Raw genomic sequence first — 22,263 nt, 5'->3', positions numbered from 1 at the left:
TGCAAAGCTTTTAGCCGTGCACTGTGCACCTTTACTCCACCAGAGAGGCAAGGGAGTGCTTCTGAAGGAGATGTTCAGCGGTATATACCAGCCATCATTGCCTCACTTGGGATTTTTCAGGTTGTTTGGACTGTGTCCCATGCTTTTCTGTCTGACTTCTGTTCTACCTCATCTCCTGCTAGTACTTCTCCAACCTCCCCCTGCATTCTAGGCACACGTTTTTTTTCTCTCTCAGTGCTTAAAGATATCATTGCATTGTCATCTGCCTTGCATTGTTTATGACAAGAAGTCTGTGTTGATTCTTGATACCCCTGTATTAGTGCCTTTTTAAAGATTTTTCTCTTTCACACTGGTTTTCAGCAACTTGAATATAAAGTGCCTTGATTTCCTTTGTTTATCCTGCTTGGGGTTTATTGAGCTACGTGGATCTTTTAGTTTTTATCAGATTTGGCGATTTTTCGGCAATTATTTAAAAAGATATTTTTCTGCCCCCACCTCTCTCTTCTCGTTTCCTCAATACAGTGTGTTAAACTGGTTGATGCTGTCGCTCAGGTCCCTAGGGTCCTGTTTATTCTCCGTCCCACACCCCCGTACTTTAGATAGATGGCTTCCATTTCCGTCTTCAGATTTGCTGATTCTTCCATAGTGTCTGATCTGCTGTAAAGCCTGGCCAGTGAAATCTTCACTATAAACATTGTATTTTTCCTTCTCTAGCAATTCCACGTGGTTCTTTTCATACCTCCCATCTCTCTCCTTGTTGTGTTCATACTTTACTTTAAATCCTTCAGTGTATTTATAATACCTGTTTTAAAGTCCTTACCTGCCAGTTCCATCATGTCTGGGTCTGTTTTTATTTTCCTGTTAGTTGGGAGTTGTAAGTGGTGGCGTTTTCAGATGTCTAGTATTTTTTGGAAGGATGCCATATATTTAGAATGGCACAGTGCTGGGTGGATTTTATGATCTTCCACTAAAAGAATGGTGATGTTTGTTTTGGCAGGCAGTTAAATTACTTGTGGATCAGACTTACTGGGCAGGTCTAGGGCTACTTTAGCCTTTAATAAGGCTAAAATATGGCATTCTGGGGGGTCTGCTGAATGCCCCAGGTGCTTGGCATGGTTTTTCTCCTCAAACTGGGTAAAATTCAGATATCTTATTCTGGTGAATCCTTGGTGAACGCTAGGGCTTGTTCAGCTTATGATTTCCTGGTAGTTCTTTGCCTGACCTCAGTTTTGTCCAGTGAATGTGCATATAAGTACCTTGTCTAAGACTCTGGAATACAACTAAGCAGCTGTCTGCAGGTCTCTCTCTGTGTAGAACCCTCGTCCCTGGTCCTCTGCCTGTACAAAGTCCAGCTGCCTTAGCCTTGTCAAACTCCCTTCCTACCTCAATTTAGCAAGGCTGCTGTTCTGCTTGGGATCCTCCCCAGCCCTGTACCACGTGCCGTAAATTACCTCCAAGTAGAAAGACAGAGCATAGGGCTCAGCTTGCTTGTGCCTCCACCTCAGGGATAATGGTCCTAACGGCCTGTCGTTCTTATGTCTGAAAACAGTTGGTTCATATACTTGGCTCATTTTCTCGTTGTTTATGGGTAGATGGCAAGTTCCGTACCATTTGGGTGAAAGGGGAAGTAGCCGCTCATCCTTCTGTGAGTGTACCAGTTATTGGTCACACCAACAGGCCCTCATACATATGTCCACTCTGCCTGGGATGCACTCCTGCCATTCCATCTAGTCCTGTTCATTCCTGAAGGCTCAGAATAAGTGTCATCTTTCTAAGATTTTTTTTCTCTTTCCTTCCAATTAATTGCTCATTTGCTAAGTTATCAAATCACTTGATATATAACTTCACACGCATGTGTATTTATGCATACATATTCCTAAAATTATCTTTCGTCTTTCTCTTCCCAACTAATTATAATTTATCTTCCTTGGCCTAGCACATAGCACAGGGCCTCTAACATATTTGATTGATATTTGTTGAATTTGAATAGTGAGGGAGTAGAGATCCAAACTGGGCCTCTACATGGGATAGAAACGGAAATGCTGGTTTAGGTAGAAAAAGGGTGTTTGGTGCCTAAGTTTGGAAGCTGCGATCCAGCTAAGGTGCAAGCAGCCAGGGAAAGTCCGTTACCCTTAGCTTCTGAGCATCATTTATAGGCTCTGAGTAATGTTGACAAAGAGACACTTACAGCTTTCTGAGGACCACTGACTAGAAAATTGAAATTCACCGTTCTTAATATTTTGTGTAAAAATCGTTTTGGTGGAAAATTTTTGGAAAGGCCCTTGAGTTAATTGTTTTGTAAAGCCCTTGAGTTAATTGTTTTGTAAAAGATATTTGGGTAAAAAGTTAAATGAATTCGTTTCTTTGTAATTTTAAAGTTGTGGAAAATAAGCGCTGCTGGAGTAAAGTGCACTGTAATAAAGCTGTGGAAGTCTTGCTGTGGTGAAAGGGAGACGCCCCAAAACTGTGCTGCTCGAGCGCACACAGCGGTGTGAAGCACCTTCCTTCCCACACAGACTTCTGTGTGAAGGAAGGTGCTTTGTGCGAAGTAGTTGTTAATATTCTTGTGTCTTCTGTTACCATACTTGACAGATGCTTTTAACATCTCAAGTTGTTCCTTAGTAAAATTTTACTTGGTTCCATTAATTAACATGACAGTTAAATGGGTCAGGCTTAAACGTAAGTAGGATGAGATGATATGGTGGTCGTACGTTGTACCGAGAGGGTATGTTAAGTCTTACTGATCGCTCAAGGCTGGCTTTTACAGTTTTTTTTATTACAATAGGCTGCATTTGAAGTACATCCTTGAAAATTTTTAGAAAACTAGTTCTGCGCTTCACATTTTGTGCTTATGTGGACTGCTTACATTCTTGGGAAAACAGAGAGGAAAACCCTTTTGTTAAAGCGAGAATGGGTAAACATCATAGTGGAAAGGACTAATAATAAATTGTTCTTAAATTTTAGGTGAAGAGATCCTTGTATTTATGTAAATTGACCGCTATTGAATTTTATTGTGGGTGGTAGTGTTGAGCTGAGAGGCCCAGAGGACAGTAAATTGAGACTGGCGAACTTTTGCAACCAAAATGCATTTGTCTGTCTCAGCTGAGGAAAACAGGCAGTTGTGAGTGTAGCCTTCATGTGCAGGGGACGCCGTGGACTGCACATCGCATCCTGGTGCATCTCTAGCTGCTGCTGCGGCCGAGTGCACTCAGCTCGTGCTAACTGCCTGCTCAGCGTACAGCACTGCCGGGCTGTCACCAACTTACCGCTCGGTTCTGTTGTCAGTGCTCACCCTTTCCTTCCTCACGAGTTACGCATCACTTCAGCTTTGCCGGAATATGTGCTGGCCATTTTGCAGTAAATTACATAAAAATTGTTTTGATGCTTTCATGTATGGTTTTCTCATACTGTAATTAAAATATAATTGTCAGTTGTATAGGTTTAACCAGATGAAAATTTGAATCAGCCAGCGAGTTATTTTCTTTCACTCTCACCACCTACAGCTTTTCAGCTAAACTTAAATAGGTTCTTAGCTGACTTTGGTGAAAATTTTTGTTTCCTTTTATAGACAGAATTTGGAAAGTAGATCGCCCTAACAAACAAAAAAGGAAGGAAAGAAGGCTGGAAGGAAAGAACTAAATTATCTTACGGAAAGGAAACGAACGAGTAGCTTTTGTTTGCCAGTAGCCTGGCTGTTTGGAGACGCGTATTTCACATTAATTTTTATAACAACTTCATGGAAGCAATCCAGTCTTTTTTTAAAAAAAAAACACATAAAGGAAAATTTGAGATAGGACATGAGCTGTCATTTATGGTAAGAACAAATTGTTAAAATATGGAATTTCTGCTGAAGGGAAAGAAAAATTGTAAATGATTTGTTTCTTCTATTGGCAAAATTATTCAGAGGAAAAAAAAAAACTGAGGTGCTTTGGCCAGAGGGTGGAAGAAAGTTTAAGTCCGTACCGCTCTTTTGGTGAGCCTAGGTCATATCTACTGAAATTTCAAAAGCACATTCCTTTCACACCAGCAGTTTCATCCCAGTATCTACGTTGAAGACTACTTACTGACACAGGCACTGACAGGAACCTTCACACACCTTCGCATCACAGCATTGTTTATAATCATGAATAATGAAAAAAAAAACCTAAATGTCCTTCAAAGGGGAATGGCTAAATAAACTATGGTTTTTCTATTCACAAGTTTGCAGGAATTAAAAATTCTGAGGTAGGACTTCTCTGGTGGCGCAGTGGTTAAGAATCCACCTGCCAATGCAGGGGACATGGGTTGGATCCCTGGTCTGGGAAGATCCCACATGCCCCAGAGCAACTAAGCCCACTAGCCACAACTACTGAACCCATGCGCCGCAACTACTAAAGCCCGCGCCTTCTAGGGCCCCACGTGCTGCAACTACTGAGCCCACGTGCTGCAACTACTGAAGCCCATGTGCCTAGAGCCCGTGCTCCGTGATAAGAGAAGCCACCACAACGAAGAATAGCCCCTGCTCGCCTCAACTAGAGAATGCCCGCCTGCAGCAATGAAGATCCAAGTCAGCCAAAAAATTTTAAAAATAAAACATAAAAATTATGAGATAGATATAAAACCATCATGGAAAAGACTCTTAAGGCATGTTTAAGTAATTTAAAAAAGTAATAGAACAGTATCAGTTAGAATGTTGCCATTTATGTGTCTTTAAAAATCCAGAAAACTAATATTTTTGTATGCATTTAAATATATTTTAAAAATCTGGAAGGTTGGAGTACACCTGAGTGATAACAGAGCTTACTTCTAAATGTAGCTCTGGACTGGGGGAAGGGTCTTCAATGGAGGGCATTTACTTTATTTGCATTTTTTACAAAAACAATGTTTTTATGTATTCTGTAACTAGAAATTCTTGAGAATTTTTTTACTTGAAAGTGTGTTAATATATTTTACTACTAAGGTTTAGTTCTTGAAGTTCTGAAGCTGATGTTTTTATTTAGCTTTGGAAATGCTTATCTGAGCTTAAATTTTTACTTAAAAATATTGGATTTCAGCATATAGATGGAAGAAAGTTTACACACATTCACATTATAGTCTATGTAAATAAAGATACCTACTGTGTCTAAATATTAAGAACACAAAGGCTATTTTTAATGAGTCCTCTTCCTTTCTATTGAAAATGTGCTTCTCATCTTCTCTAGTGCTGCTGGGGGTGAAATCTTTGACCAGTGTGTTGCAGACAGAGAAGAAGCCTTTAAGGAAAAAGATGTTCAGAGACTCATGCGGCAGATTTTAGAAGGTGTTCGCTTTTTACACGCTCATGACGTAGTTCATCTTGATTTGAAGGTAAGAGCTGAATTACTTTACAGTTTTGAGGTTGCTGGAGAATGACACTCTAGATGCGAGATGTCTCACAGTGGTTTCCTCCAATATTTGTCAGGTTTGTGTGTTTTATTAGGTAACAAGGATATAAGAATTGAGCCATAACTTGTATCCTCTAGCCAGTTTTATCAGGGAGAGAATGCACATGTGCATACATAGAAAGATAAATAATAATACATTGCCCCGGAAATGGAGCTTCGAGGGTATATTGCTGGAGTAGGTGAAGGCTTCCTGGCGGAGACAGGGCTTGAGCTAGACCTTTCCAGAAAGTTAGGATTTAGATAGGTAGAGAAGAATAGGAGAAAGTTAACTCAAAAGAGTTAGGAATACTTGTGATGTGTTTGGACAAAAATAAATGGAAAAGTTCCTCTGGAATTGAAAGATGACGTAGGAGATACTGAAAGTTGAGAAAAGGCCAGATTCCTGGGGTTCACATGTCACGGACTGATAGGTGATTTTTGAGCAGAAATATTTGAAAAGCAGTGTTGTGGAAAATTAGGCAGGCAGCAATAAATAAAATAAACTAGGGAATGAAAGCAATCAGAGGCAGGTAGATTTTTAATTTGAAATTGTCAAAGAAGGAAGGGGAGGAAGGAGGAGAGAAAATACAAAGGGTGGTATCAGTCACCGTCCTTTCAAGTGACGCGGACGCCAGCTGAAAGCAGGGTAATCGAAAGAGGAACTTTCATTGGCTAAAACGTCCAGGGTAACTCTGGCTGCAGTTACACCACTATTCATCCATCCAGATATTGCCGCACTTGGTTTTTCTTCAGTTCTCAGCTCTGCCTCCTCCAAATGGCAATAAAATGGTGGTGAGTTAGCTGCAGCCGTTTTTTACCCTCACAACTGCCCTGAGACTCAGCAGGAAAGAGCTGCTCTCAGGTCACTGGCTCATTCAGAAGTCCTGAGACCCACTCAAACCAGCTTAGATCAACCCAAAAAGAATTGGTGCACTGGCCCAGGGTGCAGGGCTTTGACGGCCAGGCCAGTGCCATCGGTGTCATAGGCACCCACCTAGAGGGGTCAAGCCCTGCTCCCAGCCCAGCGTTGATGTGGACTGAGAGTGGGGAAGGGATGGGTTCTCAGACCAGTTCCGTTTCTCGAAGACTAGAGAATGGGCGCTCAGGGGACAAACAGTAAATGTCCACCGCAGGTATTCAGAGCATTTTCCTTCAGGCAGCTGAGGAGAAAAGCGTCTAAGACCCCTGTTGGTTTTCCCATGGTTGCTTCCCTGTCAAGTCCAGGTGGGGCTTTGTGGAAGTGAGACAGTCCCCTAGCACAGAACACACCCCAGGGACTCCGGCGCCTTACCAGCCTTGTCAGCCAGAGGAGAGGGGGTGAGGAAGGAGGGTAACCTGACAGGGCCGAACCCCCGGACCCAAAACCACTTTCCTCTCCCGAACTTCTGCGGCCTCGTCTCACTCACCTGCCCATCCACCCTGAGCCCTGCTGTCGTATGCTTCCAGCAGAAAGGAGATGCTTTCGGCAGTGGCTCTCCAGCTTTGACCCAGGTCAGGGTCACCTGAAAGGCTTGTTACAACAAATTGCTGGGCCCCAGCAAGTTTCACATTCAGGGCAGGGCCAGGTGATGCCAGTCCTGCGGATGCAGGTGCCACTCAGCTGCTGCTGGATGGTACACTCTGACACCTTATACACACTGTACTGTACACGCACCGTACTGTACACGTACCGTACTGTACACGTACCGTACTGTACACGTACCGTGCTGTATACATGGCAGTGTTTAATCTCTTTTGCACGAAGGAACGCTCTCCAGGAGGAGTGTGCAGTGTATATAACCAGGAAGTGACTCCATAAGTAAACTTGATCCAATTCCATTTGAAATTAGGTGCAAAGGTAATAGGTCATCCTTCAAATGCTAGTTTCCTACAGAAAAATACAGGGGAAAGGAAATTATTTGGAAACCTTCTTGTTCTTTTGTGCAAGATGCCAATATTTCATTTTGTTAACAGTTCTTTTTCCTCCGGGACACTGATTTCTTAGTGTAGTGTCTAAAGTGGGCGGTTACAGCATGGCACCATTTTTCGAAGGCAGGTGTGGACATGTGTGCACCCACGAGTAGTGCAGTGGCCTTAGACATCACCTAGGTGAAACCCTCAGAGCATGCGCAAGGGAGCTGGGGCTTTGTTTTGTCCCTTTAGTGCATCGTATGCATTAGAAATTCAAAGATCCTGGGTGCGGGACACAGCCACTGTGCTTCGCTCAGGAACACTTGCCAGGAAGAGATGGTCTCTGCAGTCCAGACTTCAGTGGACTCAGACTTTAAGAAGCCTCAGTTAGGGCTTCCCTGGTGGCACAGTGGTTGAGAGTCCGCCTGCCGATGCAGGGGACCCAGGTTTGTGCCCCGGTCCGGGAAGATCCCACATGCCGCGGAGAGGCTGGGCCCGTGAGCCATGGCCGCTGAGCCTGCGCGTCCGGAGCCTGTGCTCCGCAACGGGAGAGGCCGCAACAGTGAGAAGCCCGCGTACAGATTAAAAAAAAAAAAGAAGCCTCAGTTAGTACCAGCTGTGAGGAAAATGTCCCCAAAGTAATGTCTGTGCTAAGCCTTCTCTCATGTTTGGTTTTACACACTTAACTTTGTAAAATCATACATTTATTTCTGTGACGTTTTGCTAGTTCTATGATGTAAAAACGACCTCCAGGAACAGAACACCAATTTAAATAATATTGCATCTATAGGAAATGAGCTTTCAATTTATGACAGCTCCACCTACGACATTATTCAGAAAAGGAGCTAATTAGGTAGTGAGTCAGACGGGTTGCCAACACTGTGTGTCATGCATCTTTGATGTTACTTGAAAGCAGTCAAGAGTGAATATTAAGTTCTTGAATACCAGGTTCGGCTGTGTATTTACACAGTGAAATTATATCCCTGTCTCCCTAATACACTCAGTATAAATCGTATCCTTTCTCCCCAGTGCACTCAGTGTAGAATGCTTTCCAGCTTTAATAGAGGCTTTGATGATGGGCCTTTGATGTTGGAAACAGGACTTTCCGTGTTTCCTAGACCCAGAAGAGCTAGAGGACAAGGTGGCCTGGAAGGTTCTCAGGCTGTCTTCTGCCCTCACACTCTGCACACGTGCAGTCAGACCTGTTTCTCAGTGAACTCTGGAGGGGAAAGGTTGGAGATGGGGTTGGAAAGGCAGCAGTGCACACGGGAATGATTTCTATCAAAAGGTCATTTCCAAGTTGACTTCCATGTCCCCCGTGAGTCTGGACAAAGAGAGTCTACTGTCCTGCATCTTTTAACAGCCGTCTGCCCAGTGACGATTTGTTTATAATGCTGACTCTCAGTCTCTATCAGAGCTTGAAAGACGAAGCTATAGAGTTAAATGTGTTTTCTTATGTTTTAATTCTGTGAAAAGTGATAACCCCGGTATATATGGGAGCTTTGAGTCAGTAGACCATTTATTCCATGGTGAAAATGGGCAGTTCTCATCCCAGAGACAGAAGTTAGTTAGAATGACTATTATAGTTGCCTCTTTGAAAAGTGGTAGTTGACAGAACGGGAAATACACTACTCAGTCCAGTCAGACCCCAAACGGTCAGTTTGCCAAAAGACTGATTCGCTGAACACTCTCAGCCAGATGCAGGCAGGCCTCAGAGATGTGGCGGGTTTGCTTCCAGACACCACAGTAGAGTGAATGTCGCAATAAAGCGAGTCACACCATCTTTCCCAGTGCCAAGGTTACTGATCACAGGTCAGCACAACAAATAAAATGAAAAAGCCTGAAATACTGTGAGGATTACCAAAATGTGACACAGAGTCACAAAGTGAGCAAATCCTGTTTGAAAAACGGTGCCAAGGCTTGCTCGACGCAGGGTTGCCTCAGACCTTCAATTGGTAAAAAAACGAAATAGCTGCGAAGTGCAGTAAAACAAAGTGCAGTAAAACGAGGCAGGCCTGTATCTTCAGCTGAACATGGGAAGTTCTTTGAGGAGTAGCAGATGCCGATGTTGGGGTGTTTATGCATCTACGAAAATTGAAGACCCTGAAGTGTGTGTGATTAAGGGAGAGCCCATTCCTTTGCACGTAAATCATGGCAGGACTGACAAGTCTCAGTAACAGCAACTCTCCCAGAGTCAGGACAAGCTCGAGGCTCAGAACCATCTCAGTCATTTGCTGAGCTAGTCATGGGCGTAATGGCCTGCTTTTACATCAGTCAAGGGGAGGACTGACCAAAAGGGCACAGAAAAATCCAGTCTTAAAATCCGAGGCTGTTTGTGTTCAGATGGTCTTGTACTGGTCAGATCTTCCAGCAGTTCTGTACTAGGTATTCAGTCATTAAACCCGTCCACCCTGTGATATGTATAATGGGAAGTAGAGGAGCAGACCAGGAATTAGAAGCTGGAACTTTTCCCTTCTGAGATTAAGTTGATCACTGATAGTTTAAGCATCAGTGTTTTACTTGAAAGAGGGGTAACATGTAACATTTCTAAACAGTTTCCCAAATTTATTTAGACAGGATTATTAACCTATTTCTATACTCTGACCTGGGTTTTAGTGCATAAAATGTCAATTTACTTGAACTTTCGTGGGCTGATAAAATGTTCCTTAAAATGCTGTCCATGGTACCTTAGCCTTATTGAGCAGATTAGCCTCAAGTCTACAATGATCTCATCCAATGGTGATTGCTCAGTAAATGGTAGATTATGTACAGAAGTGAAGATGCCCAGATAAATAAAAGGATTCCCCCACGAAGCTGAGAAATAAGATTTTAGGAGCACCCCTCTACTCCCAGTTGTCTATTTGGGAACAGTTTGTATGTTTCCCATTTATTCCACTCTCATTACCTCTCTGTGGACCTTGTATTTTTCTCTTTTTACCACTTGGGATGCATGCATCTTCAATAGAATTAAGTATTGTGAGCCGCAGCCTCTGTCATGAACTGGATTCCACAGAGAGGAGGTCTGACTAAGCTGTAAATGTAAAGGTACTTATCTCTGTTTTTAGCACATGTTTTCAGAAGCTGATGGATATTTTCAGAAATGATGGAGATTATAGTCTTATATTTTATTTAGAGGAGTAAGGTCTACTTTAAAAATGTACCTGTGGTCAAACCAGGGCACAGTTGGACGAGAGGACATAATAAACGTTAACTGTGAAGTTCCGAAAGCTGCGATTTTATGACACGTGTGTTTTTTCTAGCAATCTCTCTTTCAAGGGTTTAACGTCTCTCACTTTGGCAGATTATGGATGCTGTGACTAAGCCTTGATTTCAAATACTAAGGTAACATTTTAATCATTTGGTCACACTACTACAGAATTTACTACATTACCACCAAACCAACTAGCTTTTGCGTAATAACTAAAGAAAGCATTTCCCGTGGAATGTAAAGAGTAAACAAAATGTAAGGGAAAGATGTTTAATCTCCTTTAAGGGAACAAATGCTATTTAAAAACATTCCCAGAATGAGCACGTCTTGTTAATCACAAATGAACCTTAAGAAGATCTGGTGATTAGCAGTATTTCTCTTGGTGTTTTTGATGTACTGGGAAAGGCAAAACATGTGCAGTGATGAATGTCTGTTCAGAGCCAGACTCCTCTCCTCTAATTTGCCTGAATAATGATGTTTGATCGTACTGCAGTATATCATTCATGTAATACAACTAAAATGGCCTTGAGAAGTCTGGGGCCTCATGATCATGATGTTACATAGGATTTTTTCCTGAAGAAATAGCTAGAAGCTAAGGAAAAAAGAGAATGTTGGCTTTATAAGGAAGTTTATGTTACCAGAACCTCTATAGTTACTTTGTCATTGAAAAGAGACATTGATGCTAACACTGATCAGTTGAGCTTCTCAATCTTGCGTGCGGGGTGCTTTATCTGGTTTGGGTATTTATAACCATTGAGCACGCGTCTGCAGTGGAAACTTCTACAGTGACAGCAATTTGTTGTTTTGGTTTTTCATTCAGTTTTAAGGTTTTACTGTAGCCAGAACTGTCTGTGATTTACAAGAAAAAGACAAAACAGGTTTTTATACAAAATTAGAGATGACACTGAGCCACAGTGTGGTTGTTTCACTATAGGCAGAAACGTCTTAGTTATTTTGATGAATTTGTTTTCAAAACAAACTATCATTCCATAATTGCATAGTGGTAGTAAATTAGGACAGTGGGTAAGAGACACTAAGAATTCCCTGACCGTTTCTTGGGGTGTCATTGCATCTTTTTTTTCTCTTAAGGAGTTTAACGCGGCACCATCAGCCCAGTGCCACGGGCCACGTGGTGCTTTAGAGCACTTGGAACGTGGCTCGTCTGAACTAGGTTGTGCTCAGAGTGTGAAATCCACACCAGAGCTCCAAAGACTTACTATGAAAAAAGTAAACTATCTCAATAATTTTCCCTATTAATTACATGTTGAAGGTGTAAACTTTTAGATATATTGAGTTAAATAAATACATTTAATTTCACCTGTTCCATTTTACTTCTTATAATATGGCTGCTAGGAAATTTTAAATTACCTTTCCGTAGGCCAGCACTGGCTTCAAGGGTATCAGAAGATACTTAAGTCAAAACCACCTGTACTAGATCTCTTCGCCGTTCCATTTGTTTTTCAGCCTATTGTAAGCTAGTTTCTTCTCCCACCATTTTACTGAAAGTTACCTTCTCTGAGTTCGCTCGTGGTCGTCGTTCTTCCCCTTGTCCCATCTGATGGCGCTCTTCTCCCTGTTTCCTGCTCTAATGTTACACCTGGGTTCTCGCTCGCAGACCAGGGTCTCTCCTCTTTCCTGGCTCCTGGTGTTTACCCCGAAACATAGTTATCAGCCGTCCTTCCTCCCGGCCCGCTCCTCTTCTCGCTGCACACTCTTCCTCTCGTTCGCTTCCATGCGTTTTAGTCTTTCCCCTGTGCCGCAGGCCCCCAAAGCCGTGGACTCAGCTTTGCTGTCTCTCCAGGCTGAATTTCCAGCTGTCCTGGCTGGTCCTGGGAAAGCTGAAGCCATGGTCCTCTCTGCGGACCCCGTGTGTCAGTCAGCGAATGACACCGTGCCCTCTTCCTGCCCCTACATGGCATCAGTCACGGCGGCCTGTGGATTTTGCCTCTGTTACGTGTAAAATTTCTTTCCTTTCATTCCATGCTTCATCATATCTTCCTCACTCTGTCTCTCTCCCCCTAGAGACTTTTAAAAACAGGTTAAAGACACGTTTTTCAGAAGGCTGTTTCCAGCTGCGTGGTTGTATTTGACAGTCCCTTGCACATCGTGCTGTGTGCTGGCTCCCCTGTGTACTTTGGCCTGCAGTCTTGTCTTTCCCTGGAATGTCCTCCGTCCCTCCCCTTGCTCTGCCTTCTGCCAGGCACTCCTGAATGGCCCACAAAGCCCTGTGAGTCCTGTCCCCCAACCCCATTTCCTTCCAGCCTCACACCTGCCCCTCACCTCTGTGCGCGTCTTCAGCTCGCAGTTCTTCCCTCTGCCACCCCCAACCCCAAGAGGTTCCGCCATGACTGGCTCCTTCCTAACATTGGTTTGCCCTCAAGTACGCCGCCTCCAGGAAGCCTTCCCTGACTGCCCTGGAAATAGCATCCGCACACACACATACCTGACGGGCACTCTCTCGCTCCTTCCCCCACTCTGAGTTCTCTGTAGAGCTTAAAACAACCTGAGGTTGTATTATTTATTTGTACTTATTTGACCCTATTGGAATATAAGTCTCCAGAGGAACGGAGGACTTGTTTTCTGCCATTTCCTCAGGTCACAGCTCACTAGGCAGTCAGTAAAACTTTGCGGAATAAGTGGTGAAATCCTTCTTCCCTGTCAGGGCTGCTGCCCTACCTCCTCAGGAACCCTCCAAGGCAGAATCATCCCATGTTGTTCATCTCTTGCCTGGGTGCTTTGTCAACTGCAGCACCTGAGCTCGTTGAGCCCGACAGGCCCATCTGTCTTCTGAGTATGAACTCAGGACAGTAGGGGCTTGGCAGTACTCACAGTTATGGTACCACCTGTCCTGACACAAAATAGAGACCCTTTAAGGGTTTCTTTGTGGTTAGTCACCTTTCCTCTTTTCACTTACTGGGCGAGTAGCAGCGCGGGCCTGCCGGGTGCCGGGCCCTGAGCCCGGTGACGTCACCATGGCCAGGACTGTGGCTCCTGTTCCCACGGAGCTGTAGCCTCTTCCCCTCTGTTTCTGAATCCAGACTGAGATAAACCTACAAGCATCTTCGTAATAGAAAAGAGTAGGCCGGATGGCTGGCTCGACAGTAAGACCCGTTTCAAAGAGAGGGCCCCCCTGTACCTCAGCATCCTCTGTCGTAGGGCAGCCCTTCACGTTGCTGCTTCCCTGCCGTGTTAGGTCTTCTCGCCAAGTTGACAGTAGGCAGAGCAGAACAGAGAAGAGCGTCCCAGGTGGCGGGGGTACGATGACAGACATCAAAGGGGAGAGGTTAGGTGAAGAGTTGGTGGAAGGGACCTGAGCCAGAGAGAGAGGCTGTGAGTCCAGAGGGGCAGGTGGTCATCGGCCTTGGGTGCAGGTGGAGGTGCGGGGTGGGAGTGGGGCGAGGAGAGGGGGAGCCTCCAGATAGGGCTCTGGGGGCCCAGCAGTTAGTGGGCGGGTCGCAGGAGACGGGCCAACAGCAGCAGCCGGGGAGTTAGCAGGGAACCAGGACGGTGTTCTGTTCTGGAAGCCGAGAGAAAAGGAGCTGGTGAACAGGGAGGGAGCAGCAATGTGAAGCGCCGCCGGTGCTCAGAGGAGAGCCCGAGGGCGCCCTTGGCTTTGACCGACCTGGGCGGCGACGAGAAGACGGAAGCCGGATGGAGCGGTTGCGTGGAAGTGGAGGCGCCGCGGAAGAGACCGAAACGCCTGATAACAGAACAACGTGTCTAGTACGAGACGCCGGGGAGGCGAGAGGGGCCGGGGGAGGGGAGGGCAGAGAGAGCTTCGCAGAGGAGACGCCACCCTGTGCCGGAGGGAGCCGTGAGGATAAATTTGCCAGGCCACCGGGGAGGGGCCTTCCCGAGCAGAGGCCTGAGGTGTGGGCCGTGGGTCTTGTTGAGGGACTACAGCCCGACTGACTTGGAGCGCAGACTCCCCGCAGAATGGTGACAGGAGAGTCATCTAGAAAGGGAGGGAGGGGCCGGAGCACGGAACATTCTGGACGCTCTAGTGAGGTACTTACACTTTATTGGTGCCAGTGTCCTCAGTTCACCTTTGGAAGTACTCTTAACGGCCAAAGACAGTAAGCGCCGACCCATTCTGAAGCGCGCATAAGCCTCTTTCAGATCTCATGTTTTATTTTAAAAACTGGGATGAATTTTACATTCTAGTCCATAATGTATCAGCTTGACTTTTTATGCAAAGATGTCCTAGTTATTTTCAGCTGAGCAAAAATGACTCCAGGAGTGCGAAGCTCATTGGTCCTCTGGGTGGCGCTTACCACCGCCGTGTACATCACACCCGCCCCGTCCCCACTGGAGTGTGTCTCTTGGCGAAGAACAGCCAGACGACCACAGGGAGAGGGTCACGATCAGACTTACAACATGGGAAGGTTGTCGTACGTGGAGGGTGGGTTGAAGGTGGGGAAACTACAGACAGGGGGGTAATGAAATCCCAGATTTCATGCAGTGGGAGTACTGAGATCTAGGAAATAGGATTCGCATGACCGGTGGCTTCACTAGATGTGAAAGTGGTGGAAAATGAAGGGTACAGAGAACTTCAGGACGATTCCCCAGTGTCTGACTTGAGCACTGAGGCTGGGAATACAGAAGAGAGCAGTGGGTTTGGTGCCCGAGGTGTGTATTGCATTGAAGGCCTTGCCAGGCGAAAGGATCTGATTTTAATTGGCGCTGTGGGTCCGGAGAGGGCTTAGGGTAGAAGTGATCAGCATGGAAGTGGCGGCTAAAGCTCTCATGGTAGATGAAATTGCTGAGAAATAGAACGCAGAGTGTCAGGAGAAGAGGGCCAGCCAGCAAGAGATCTTGGGCAACACCACTATTTAAAAGCAGAGCAAAGAAAACAGTCGTGAGAAAAATGGCGAGGGAGGAATAGATCCAAGAGGGAATATAAGGACGACCAGTAGTTCCAAATCGTCCCGCCGTCAGTGCCTGCAGGAGCCCCACTGGACTTGGTGGGCCTTCGATTATTAAAGACATGGTGACCTTAGTGAGAGCAGGTCGAGTACAGGGGGCAAATCCCGATGCAGCTGGATTGAGATGACCTCGCTTTCAAGAAGTTGAGCTTTGAGGGAGTGAGTGTTGGCTAGAAAGAGATGCAGGGTCATGGGGGGAGGATTTTTTTATTAAGTGGTTTGGTTTGGTTTTTAAGATGGGAATAGATGCACAGTTACGTGCTGACAAAGAGCCGGTATAAGGGAAGAGATGCTATGAGGCCTGCTGCCTTACACACGGGAAGTACGCTGTAAAAACAGCTGTCTGACGAATGACTGTCTACTGTTAAATTTCTCGCTCTCAGTTCCACAGGTGAAATTTGTATGTTTTATGGGCTGCCTGCTCTTTATGCTCTTCATACGCAATCGCGGTTTATTAATTTGGGGGGTGTCATTTTGTAGCCCCAGAATATTTTGCTGACAAGTGACTCTCCACTGGGTGACATTAAGATCGTTGATTTTGGTCTTTCACGAGTACTGAAGAACGGCGAAGAGCTCCGGGAGATTATGGGCACTCCCGAGTACGTGGGTGAGTATTCCCGAGAGCTGCGTGTTTTGTGTTTGGGGTCAGGCTTCACCTTCACTGGGGAACCCACATGTGGCGTGATGAGTGGTGGGGCCTGCCGTCCACTGTGGTGAAATTCTACCATCAGAGGTCCCTTCCTTTGTATTAAGTTAAAAAATGGAAAACTTTAAAGAGTAAGGTACCAAATTGGCAGTCCCTTTCCTGGAGGGCTAAGAGAAGCCGAAGGGATTTGCTTTTACAAGGAACAGGAGAGGATGTCAGGTTATCTGAGGGTGGAAGGATATTTAACAAGCAAGGAGCTTTCAAGAACTGCAAGTTGGTAGAATAAACACTGTGAAAGTCATTGCAAGCCCTGTGATTGCATAGACGTGGGAAACAGAGGGCATTCTGCTGGGTTGATGCAGGGCTGAGAGCTTCTGGCAGAAAGAAAAAGAGAGCAGCCGAAGTGATGAACCATGGCTTCTCGGTTTGGTAGAAAAAGTGGTAAACTGTGACTTTTTGGATAGACTGGAAGGAAAATGGAGCATAAAAGAATTAGTGGTTGGATAGGTTAAAGAAAAAGAGAGATTTCTGTAGAAGAGCAAAGCAGTAAAATAATTTAAAGGTGTGACCGGGGATCACAGTTTTATCATTTAAAATGTCCGAGTAGAAAGGGCTCTTTGTGATTACAAGGCCTTGGATGTAGCTCTGCAAGGTCAGCTTCTTTAGACTAGGAGGTCGAGAAGCGCGGGTGCCAGGCCAGTAGGGTCCTGCACATCAGTGTGGAAGCTGCCCAGGGTGATGGCAGCCCAGGGAGGAGGATGGCTTTTGTGTCCGTGGGTGAGAGCATCATTGTGACCAGGAGTAGAGAAGGCTGTGGCCCGGGCCTGGAGGGAAGAAGGAGATCTGTCTGAGGGCAGAGGTGTGAAGTGGGCGGAGAGGCCGTGTCCTTCTGGAAGGCCTGGGGGCGTGGCAAGAAGAAGGTGAAAGGAGAAGAGTAGTCCTTGAAGGAGCCCAGGATGGTGGGAATTTATGTAGGAAGGAAAAAAGGATTCCAGGGGGACACAGAAAGTCCCAGGGGACAGGTCGGGTTGAGGAAAACAAAGCTATAGGGCAATGACAGTACAAAAAATACTTTGAAGTTTTAAAATACTTTCTAAAGTCCTGCAGTTTGAAACAGCAGAGCCTTTATTAATTAGGTAATAAAAGATATCGCAAGCAGAAAAACACCCTTCAAATATTGTGTTTTTTGTGGACCGGAACACAATTTCCAGTACACCAACTGGTACGTCTCACGACCGCTGAGTTAGCGTTAGGAATGTGGCTTAACATGCCGCTGCTTCGCGGGAAGCGCCCGTGAGGAACGGGAGGCCTTGTAAATGGAGGAAGGACGGGAGGCTGCGGGGCGGAAGGGCTGTGGGCCGAGACGCCGATAGGAATTACTGCGCTGAAGGAGTTCCTGAGGGTTGTTTGTTTCCCTCCGATGCTTTCTGCTCTTCGGTAAATTCTAAATTTTCTACCAAGAGCTTTTTTCCCTCCAAACAACAAAGCTGTATTCTTTATGATAAAAGCAGTACAAGCCCAACCCCCCAAAACTACAAATAACTCAGAAGGATATAATACAGAAAAACAGGCGGGGCTCCTGTCTCTTCGCCTGGCCTGCCTTTTAAAGGGGGCCCCGTGCCCCCCAGCCCCGCCCCAGCCTTTCATACGCAGAAGGGGCTGCCTGGGTGTGTGCCCCTCCGCACTGGCCAGCTGCGGGACCTCGGTCCCCAGATCTCTCTATAACTCACGGTCCTCTGTCCACGAAACGAGGCTGTGGAAGTCCTACCTCACTGGATCTGCTCCATCACACTCTCACGTCAGCGCTCAGCACGTAATAAACACTCAGAAAAGGAAGCTAATGTTATTTCCTTCCCCACTCCTCCCACCATCTACTGCTCTCTCGGCTCTGTTGTACTTTTTCCCCACCAGTAATTTGGATACTCTGCATTTGATTTGAAGTTTCCTGGTAGTGTCTTTTAAAACTTTCTTTTTCTGTTTCTTTTTTTGGCCATGCCGCATCACTTGTGGGATCTTAGATCCCCGACCAGGGATGGAACCCGTGCCCCCTGCGGTGCAAGCCTGGAGTCCTAACCACTGGACCGCCGGGGCACTCCCTCTTTTATAACTTTTAAATAACAGTCATAGCCTCTGCTTCTCAGCTCGACAGCTTCAGATAGAAGTGGGGAAACCAATATCCCCTACACCTCCCGCTCTCCTGTTCTGGGGCAGGCTTATCTCCCACTCCTAATGCATGTGCAACTTTCAGTGTTTTGGTTTTCCCTAGAACATTTTCATTCCCTTTTTTATTGTAATTACCCCCGTTTTTTTCGGCTTTGATTTTTAAATGGTTTCAGTACTTATTGCCTGTCTTTTCATAGCCTAGTCTTCCTATTTCTACACTTTTGAAAACATTCGTCTTTTGGTTGACTGGATCGTACCAGTGAGTAGTCTTCAGGGAGGATTTTCCTGAATTTCCCCTGTGTCCTTGCACACTTGGGACTGTCTTTCTGTTACTTCTCTGGCTGGCAGCAGTCTAGTTAGATATTATCAAAGCAAACTTTTTCTCAACCCTGTAGGTTGTCTTTGTTGTCTGTGTGTGTGATGCATGTCCTCCAAGGATGCCCAGGTTGTTTCTAACCTTGTTGACTTTGTGTTAACGGGTGGGCATTTTAAAAGCTCACTGCAGCCACAGCATAGAGAGTAGATCAGAGGGCGGGACCAAGTGGGGGTCAGGGGGCACGTGCTGTAGACTGGGGGGGGCACGATTTAAAAGCGGGAACCTGATGCTTGATTAGATAGAGGGTGTGGGAAGAGGAAAGTGTAAACGTTGCCAGTTTATATGGCAGTAGTTATGTATTCAGATATTAAAAAAAAAATACTAGGACCCAGCATTGGAGGATAGAGGTGCAAAAAGTAAGCAAGTTAATTATAAACATCTAGTTAGACTTTACAGTAATGCATATTGACTTATAACGTGAACTTATTTCATCTTAGCCCAAACCTTGACAGTGTCTTAGTTTGATATTTAAATTTTTCTAAGAGCAAATTTGGCAATTTTTTTCCACAAAACTAAATGTTTTCTTTTGTTTCTGATACTAGCTCCTGAAATTCTTAGTTATGATCCTATCAGCATGGCAACGGATATGTGGTGAGAATTATTTATGATGAATTGATCAAATTAGTTTTAAGAAATGAATATGATACTAATTTTTTTACATTTTCATTGTGGTTTAGGAGCATTGGAGTGTTGGCATATGTCATGCTGACGGGAGTATCGCCTTTCTTAGGCGATAATAAACAAGAAACGTTCCTCAACATCTCACAGATGAATCTGAGTTATTCTGAGGAAGAATTTGATGTTGTGTCTGAGTCAGCTGTTGACTTCATCAAGACACTTTTAGTTAAGAAACCTGAGTAAGTATTCGTTAATATCGATCTCTATCAATTTTTGAGCAATCTGCTCTGAACAAAAGCAGATTAACAACTGAAACCCCAAAGTGAAGACATGAAAGTGTAGACATAAAATTAGATGAAACCTTTGGCTTCTTACATCTGTTGAAAGAAAAAGTGGCAAAAATGAAAATGTTTTTTAGAAAATGTGAACTGCACCTCAGTATAACAGATATTTGCCATCTGTTCTTGGTCTTTCAAAGGGGCTTTTCAGAGGTAACTTAAAATACTATTTTTCTATATTGTGGGGAACGGCATTTGCATGCAAATGCTAAAACTTTGTTTTATTCAGGAACCACAGTAAGATCTTTGTGGTTCGTATGTCCCAAAATATAATACCTTATGCTCTAAGTTACAGTTGAGGCTTTAAACTACTTTGTCCTAATTGTAAAATGTGTATCTTTATCCAGAGATCGCGCCACTGCTGAGGAGTGTCTGAAACATCCATGGCTAACGCAGAGCAGTGTTCAGGAACCTTCTCTCAAGGTGAAAGGGGCATTAGAAGAGGCACAGGCCCTCCAGGAAGGCGATCCTGTGCCTGAAAGTCATTCAGATACTCAGAAGCCGGAAACCGAGGAATCCGTCGTCACAGAGGAGTTGATTGTAGTTACTTCATATACTTTAGGACAGTGCAGACAGTCTGAAAAAGAGAAAATGGAGCAGAAGGCCATTTCCAAACGCTTTAAATTTGAGGAACCTCTGCTGCAAGACATTCCGGGAGATTTTATCTACTGAGCAGTATTTCCCTTTAGAACTTTAAGATTTCTATATTGGAAACATTATTTATGGACTTCTGGCCAAATGGTACATGTGCTGAAAGTGGATGACCAGGTGTCACTGGTAGAAACTAAAATAACTTTGTCAAACTTGTGGAGTTAGAGAAATCAAGCCAGATTTATAAAGTTGCCAACCAGGAGGTTTAACGGGTAAAGTTACCTTTTTCAGAGTTCTTTTTAAGAAGGGAGATGCTTGAACCTTTTATTTCTGCATCCTGTTTCTCCAGAATGAGAATGTGTATGCAAAGATATCTGTAGTCACTTTCCTTAAAACTCCCAACTAAAAGTGCCAAAATTAACATCTTTGTAAATCTGTTTTGCATTATTCATATCTATATCTGCATATATGTATGTTGATATTGTTACTAAAATTGATACTTTTTCACTTTGGATTTTTTGAGGGGACTAAGATTTTAATTTAAATAAGTATTTTGCAAATTTCTGAGACCTAGAATAACATCCGCTAGTTAATAATGTCTTATTTTTATATTTTATTACTGCTCTATGTTGACTTGACTTGGCTTCTGTTGTCTGTTTTCTTCCTAATGCTTTGCAGCCCTATCAGTGGAAAAGCCTGTGGCTAATTTTAGTTTTTTTCTTCAACATCGCTAGTAAGAGTGGTGGTGATTTTTCACCTCTGAAATTGTTCTGGTTTTCAAGGTCAAAGGTTAAGTCACCCTGTAATGTTAACCCAGTGTTCGCTCCGCGTGTCCCTCATCACACCTTCCTTGTCTACCCTCTTTCACAGGCTGCACCCCTGCCGCCTCCTCACACGCTTGTCACCTGACTTTGGTCTCTTGCGAGAGGCAGTGTGATCTGATCAACACAGTGGTGCTTCAGTCAGTGAGAGGACGCTATTAAGTTGTTTTTGTTAATAAAATCCCCAGGAATTGGGGAAGAAATATAAAGCACATTCATGCTGGCCATCGAGCCTCTCTGCTTCTGTTGAATTTCCCATTAGCCCCCAAGCAATACTAGGAAAAGTGGTAAGATGCCAGAATATTTATAAACCTTTACTTTGTTCGTAAACGATTTGACATTGGAAACTTTGTCATTAGGGAGGTACCCTAAGACTTGTAAGATTTATAAGAATATACTCAGTAGCATTTAATTTACTTAGGCGTGAACACTTCAGCTGTATCTGGGCCCGCAGTGAACAAATTCCTATTTAAAAAAGTGGACATGTAAAAGCGTATGCTGTATAACTTAAAGCAACTAAACCTTCTTCTTACACAGAACAGTCTGCGAGTCCTTATTTACCTTGTATTAGGTGCTTGTATCGGGTGAACACAACTTGTCTGTGACTTGTGTGCACACAGCGTGTGCTCTGTACCGTGAGCTACTCGGACCCATCCCTTCGCAGTCCGCTAGGGTGTCACGTGGTGCTTTCTTCCCAGCCTGGTTGCTCAGATGTCAGCCTCAAGACCATGGGAACCCCTAACCATCTGTTTTCAAGTGTGTGTAGGGTACTGGGCTGGACTTTCCCATGCGTGGTCTGCACGAGCTCCCAGCCCTGCCTTGCAAGTGTCGCAGGCCCTGTGTTGTTCCGACACCATCAGGTGAAATCGATTAGGCAGTTCGAACCCTCGGTTTGCACTGTTTTCTCACTAAATTGGCCTATTGATTTATACAGTTTCTTGGAAACGAGCATTTCTAAACAAGCTCTATAAAGAGGAAGAGGAAATTCTGCTACAGTGGCAATTTTCAATGAAAACCCACGGCTACAATGCTGAAGCCTCAGGTAAGTCTTGAAAAGAGGTAAAATACAATTTTAGGCAAATTTTTATAAATACCTCCGACAAAAATAGGAGGGAGGTGAGAAAAAAAATCCACTATTTGAATGACACATTTTTATACTTGATGGATTTATTCAGTTTTAAAATCATAATCATGTGGACAACAGTTAGACTTTTTCCAAGCCATTTTTTGTACTGTATTCATAATACATTTAATGTAATTGCTGTATCTGTAAAAGAAAAGAAAAATAGACGTGTTTTCTTTTAGC

General features: G+C 44.5%; 2 protein-coding genes across 3 annotated transcripts in view; one reads left to right on the top strand and one right to left on the bottom strand.

Moving 5' to 3' along the window:
* Window positions 1-20,648, top strand: part of STK17A (serine/threonine kinase 17a) — a 37,246-nt gene extending 16,598 nt beyond the window's left edge. The window contains exons 3-7 of the mRNA XM_004327972.4: window positions 5,181-5,325; window positions 15,885-16,011; window positions 19,132-19,180; window positions 19,267-19,446; window positions 19,893-20,648. Of these exons, the coding sequence (XP_004328020.1) occupies window positions 5,181-5,325; window positions 15,885-16,011; window positions 19,132-19,180; window positions 19,267-19,446; window positions 19,893-20,217 (826 nt within the window). The 3' untranslated portion in view covers window positions 20,218-20,648. The remainder of the gene's footprint in view (window positions 1-5,180; window positions 5,326-15,884; window positions 16,012-19,131; window positions 19,181-19,266; window positions 19,447-19,892) is intronic.
* The window catches only part of COA1 (cytochrome c oxidase assembly factor 1), a 113,170-nt gene continuing 96,808 nt past the window's right edge, over window positions 5,902-22,263 (bottom strand). The window contains exon 9 of one of the 2 annotated variants that reach the window (XR_012333846.1): window positions 5,902-22,224. The gene's annotated coding sequence lies outside the window, so the exon portion shown is untranslated. The remainder of the gene's footprint in view (window positions 22,225-22,263) is intronic. The other variant, XR_012333845.1, reaches the window with a different exon arrangement.

This window comes from Tursiops truncatus, chromosome 9, assembly GCF_011762595.2.
Source record: "Tursiops truncatus isolate mTurTru1 chromosome 9, mTurTru1.mat.Y, whole genome shotgun sequence".
Lineage (NCBI taxonomy): Eukaryota > Metazoa > Chordata > Mammalia > Artiodactyla > Delphinidae > Tursiops > Tursiops truncatus.
The sequence above is the reverse complement of the archived record's forward strand: the minus strand, read 5'-3'. Positions and strand labels throughout refer to the sequence as shown.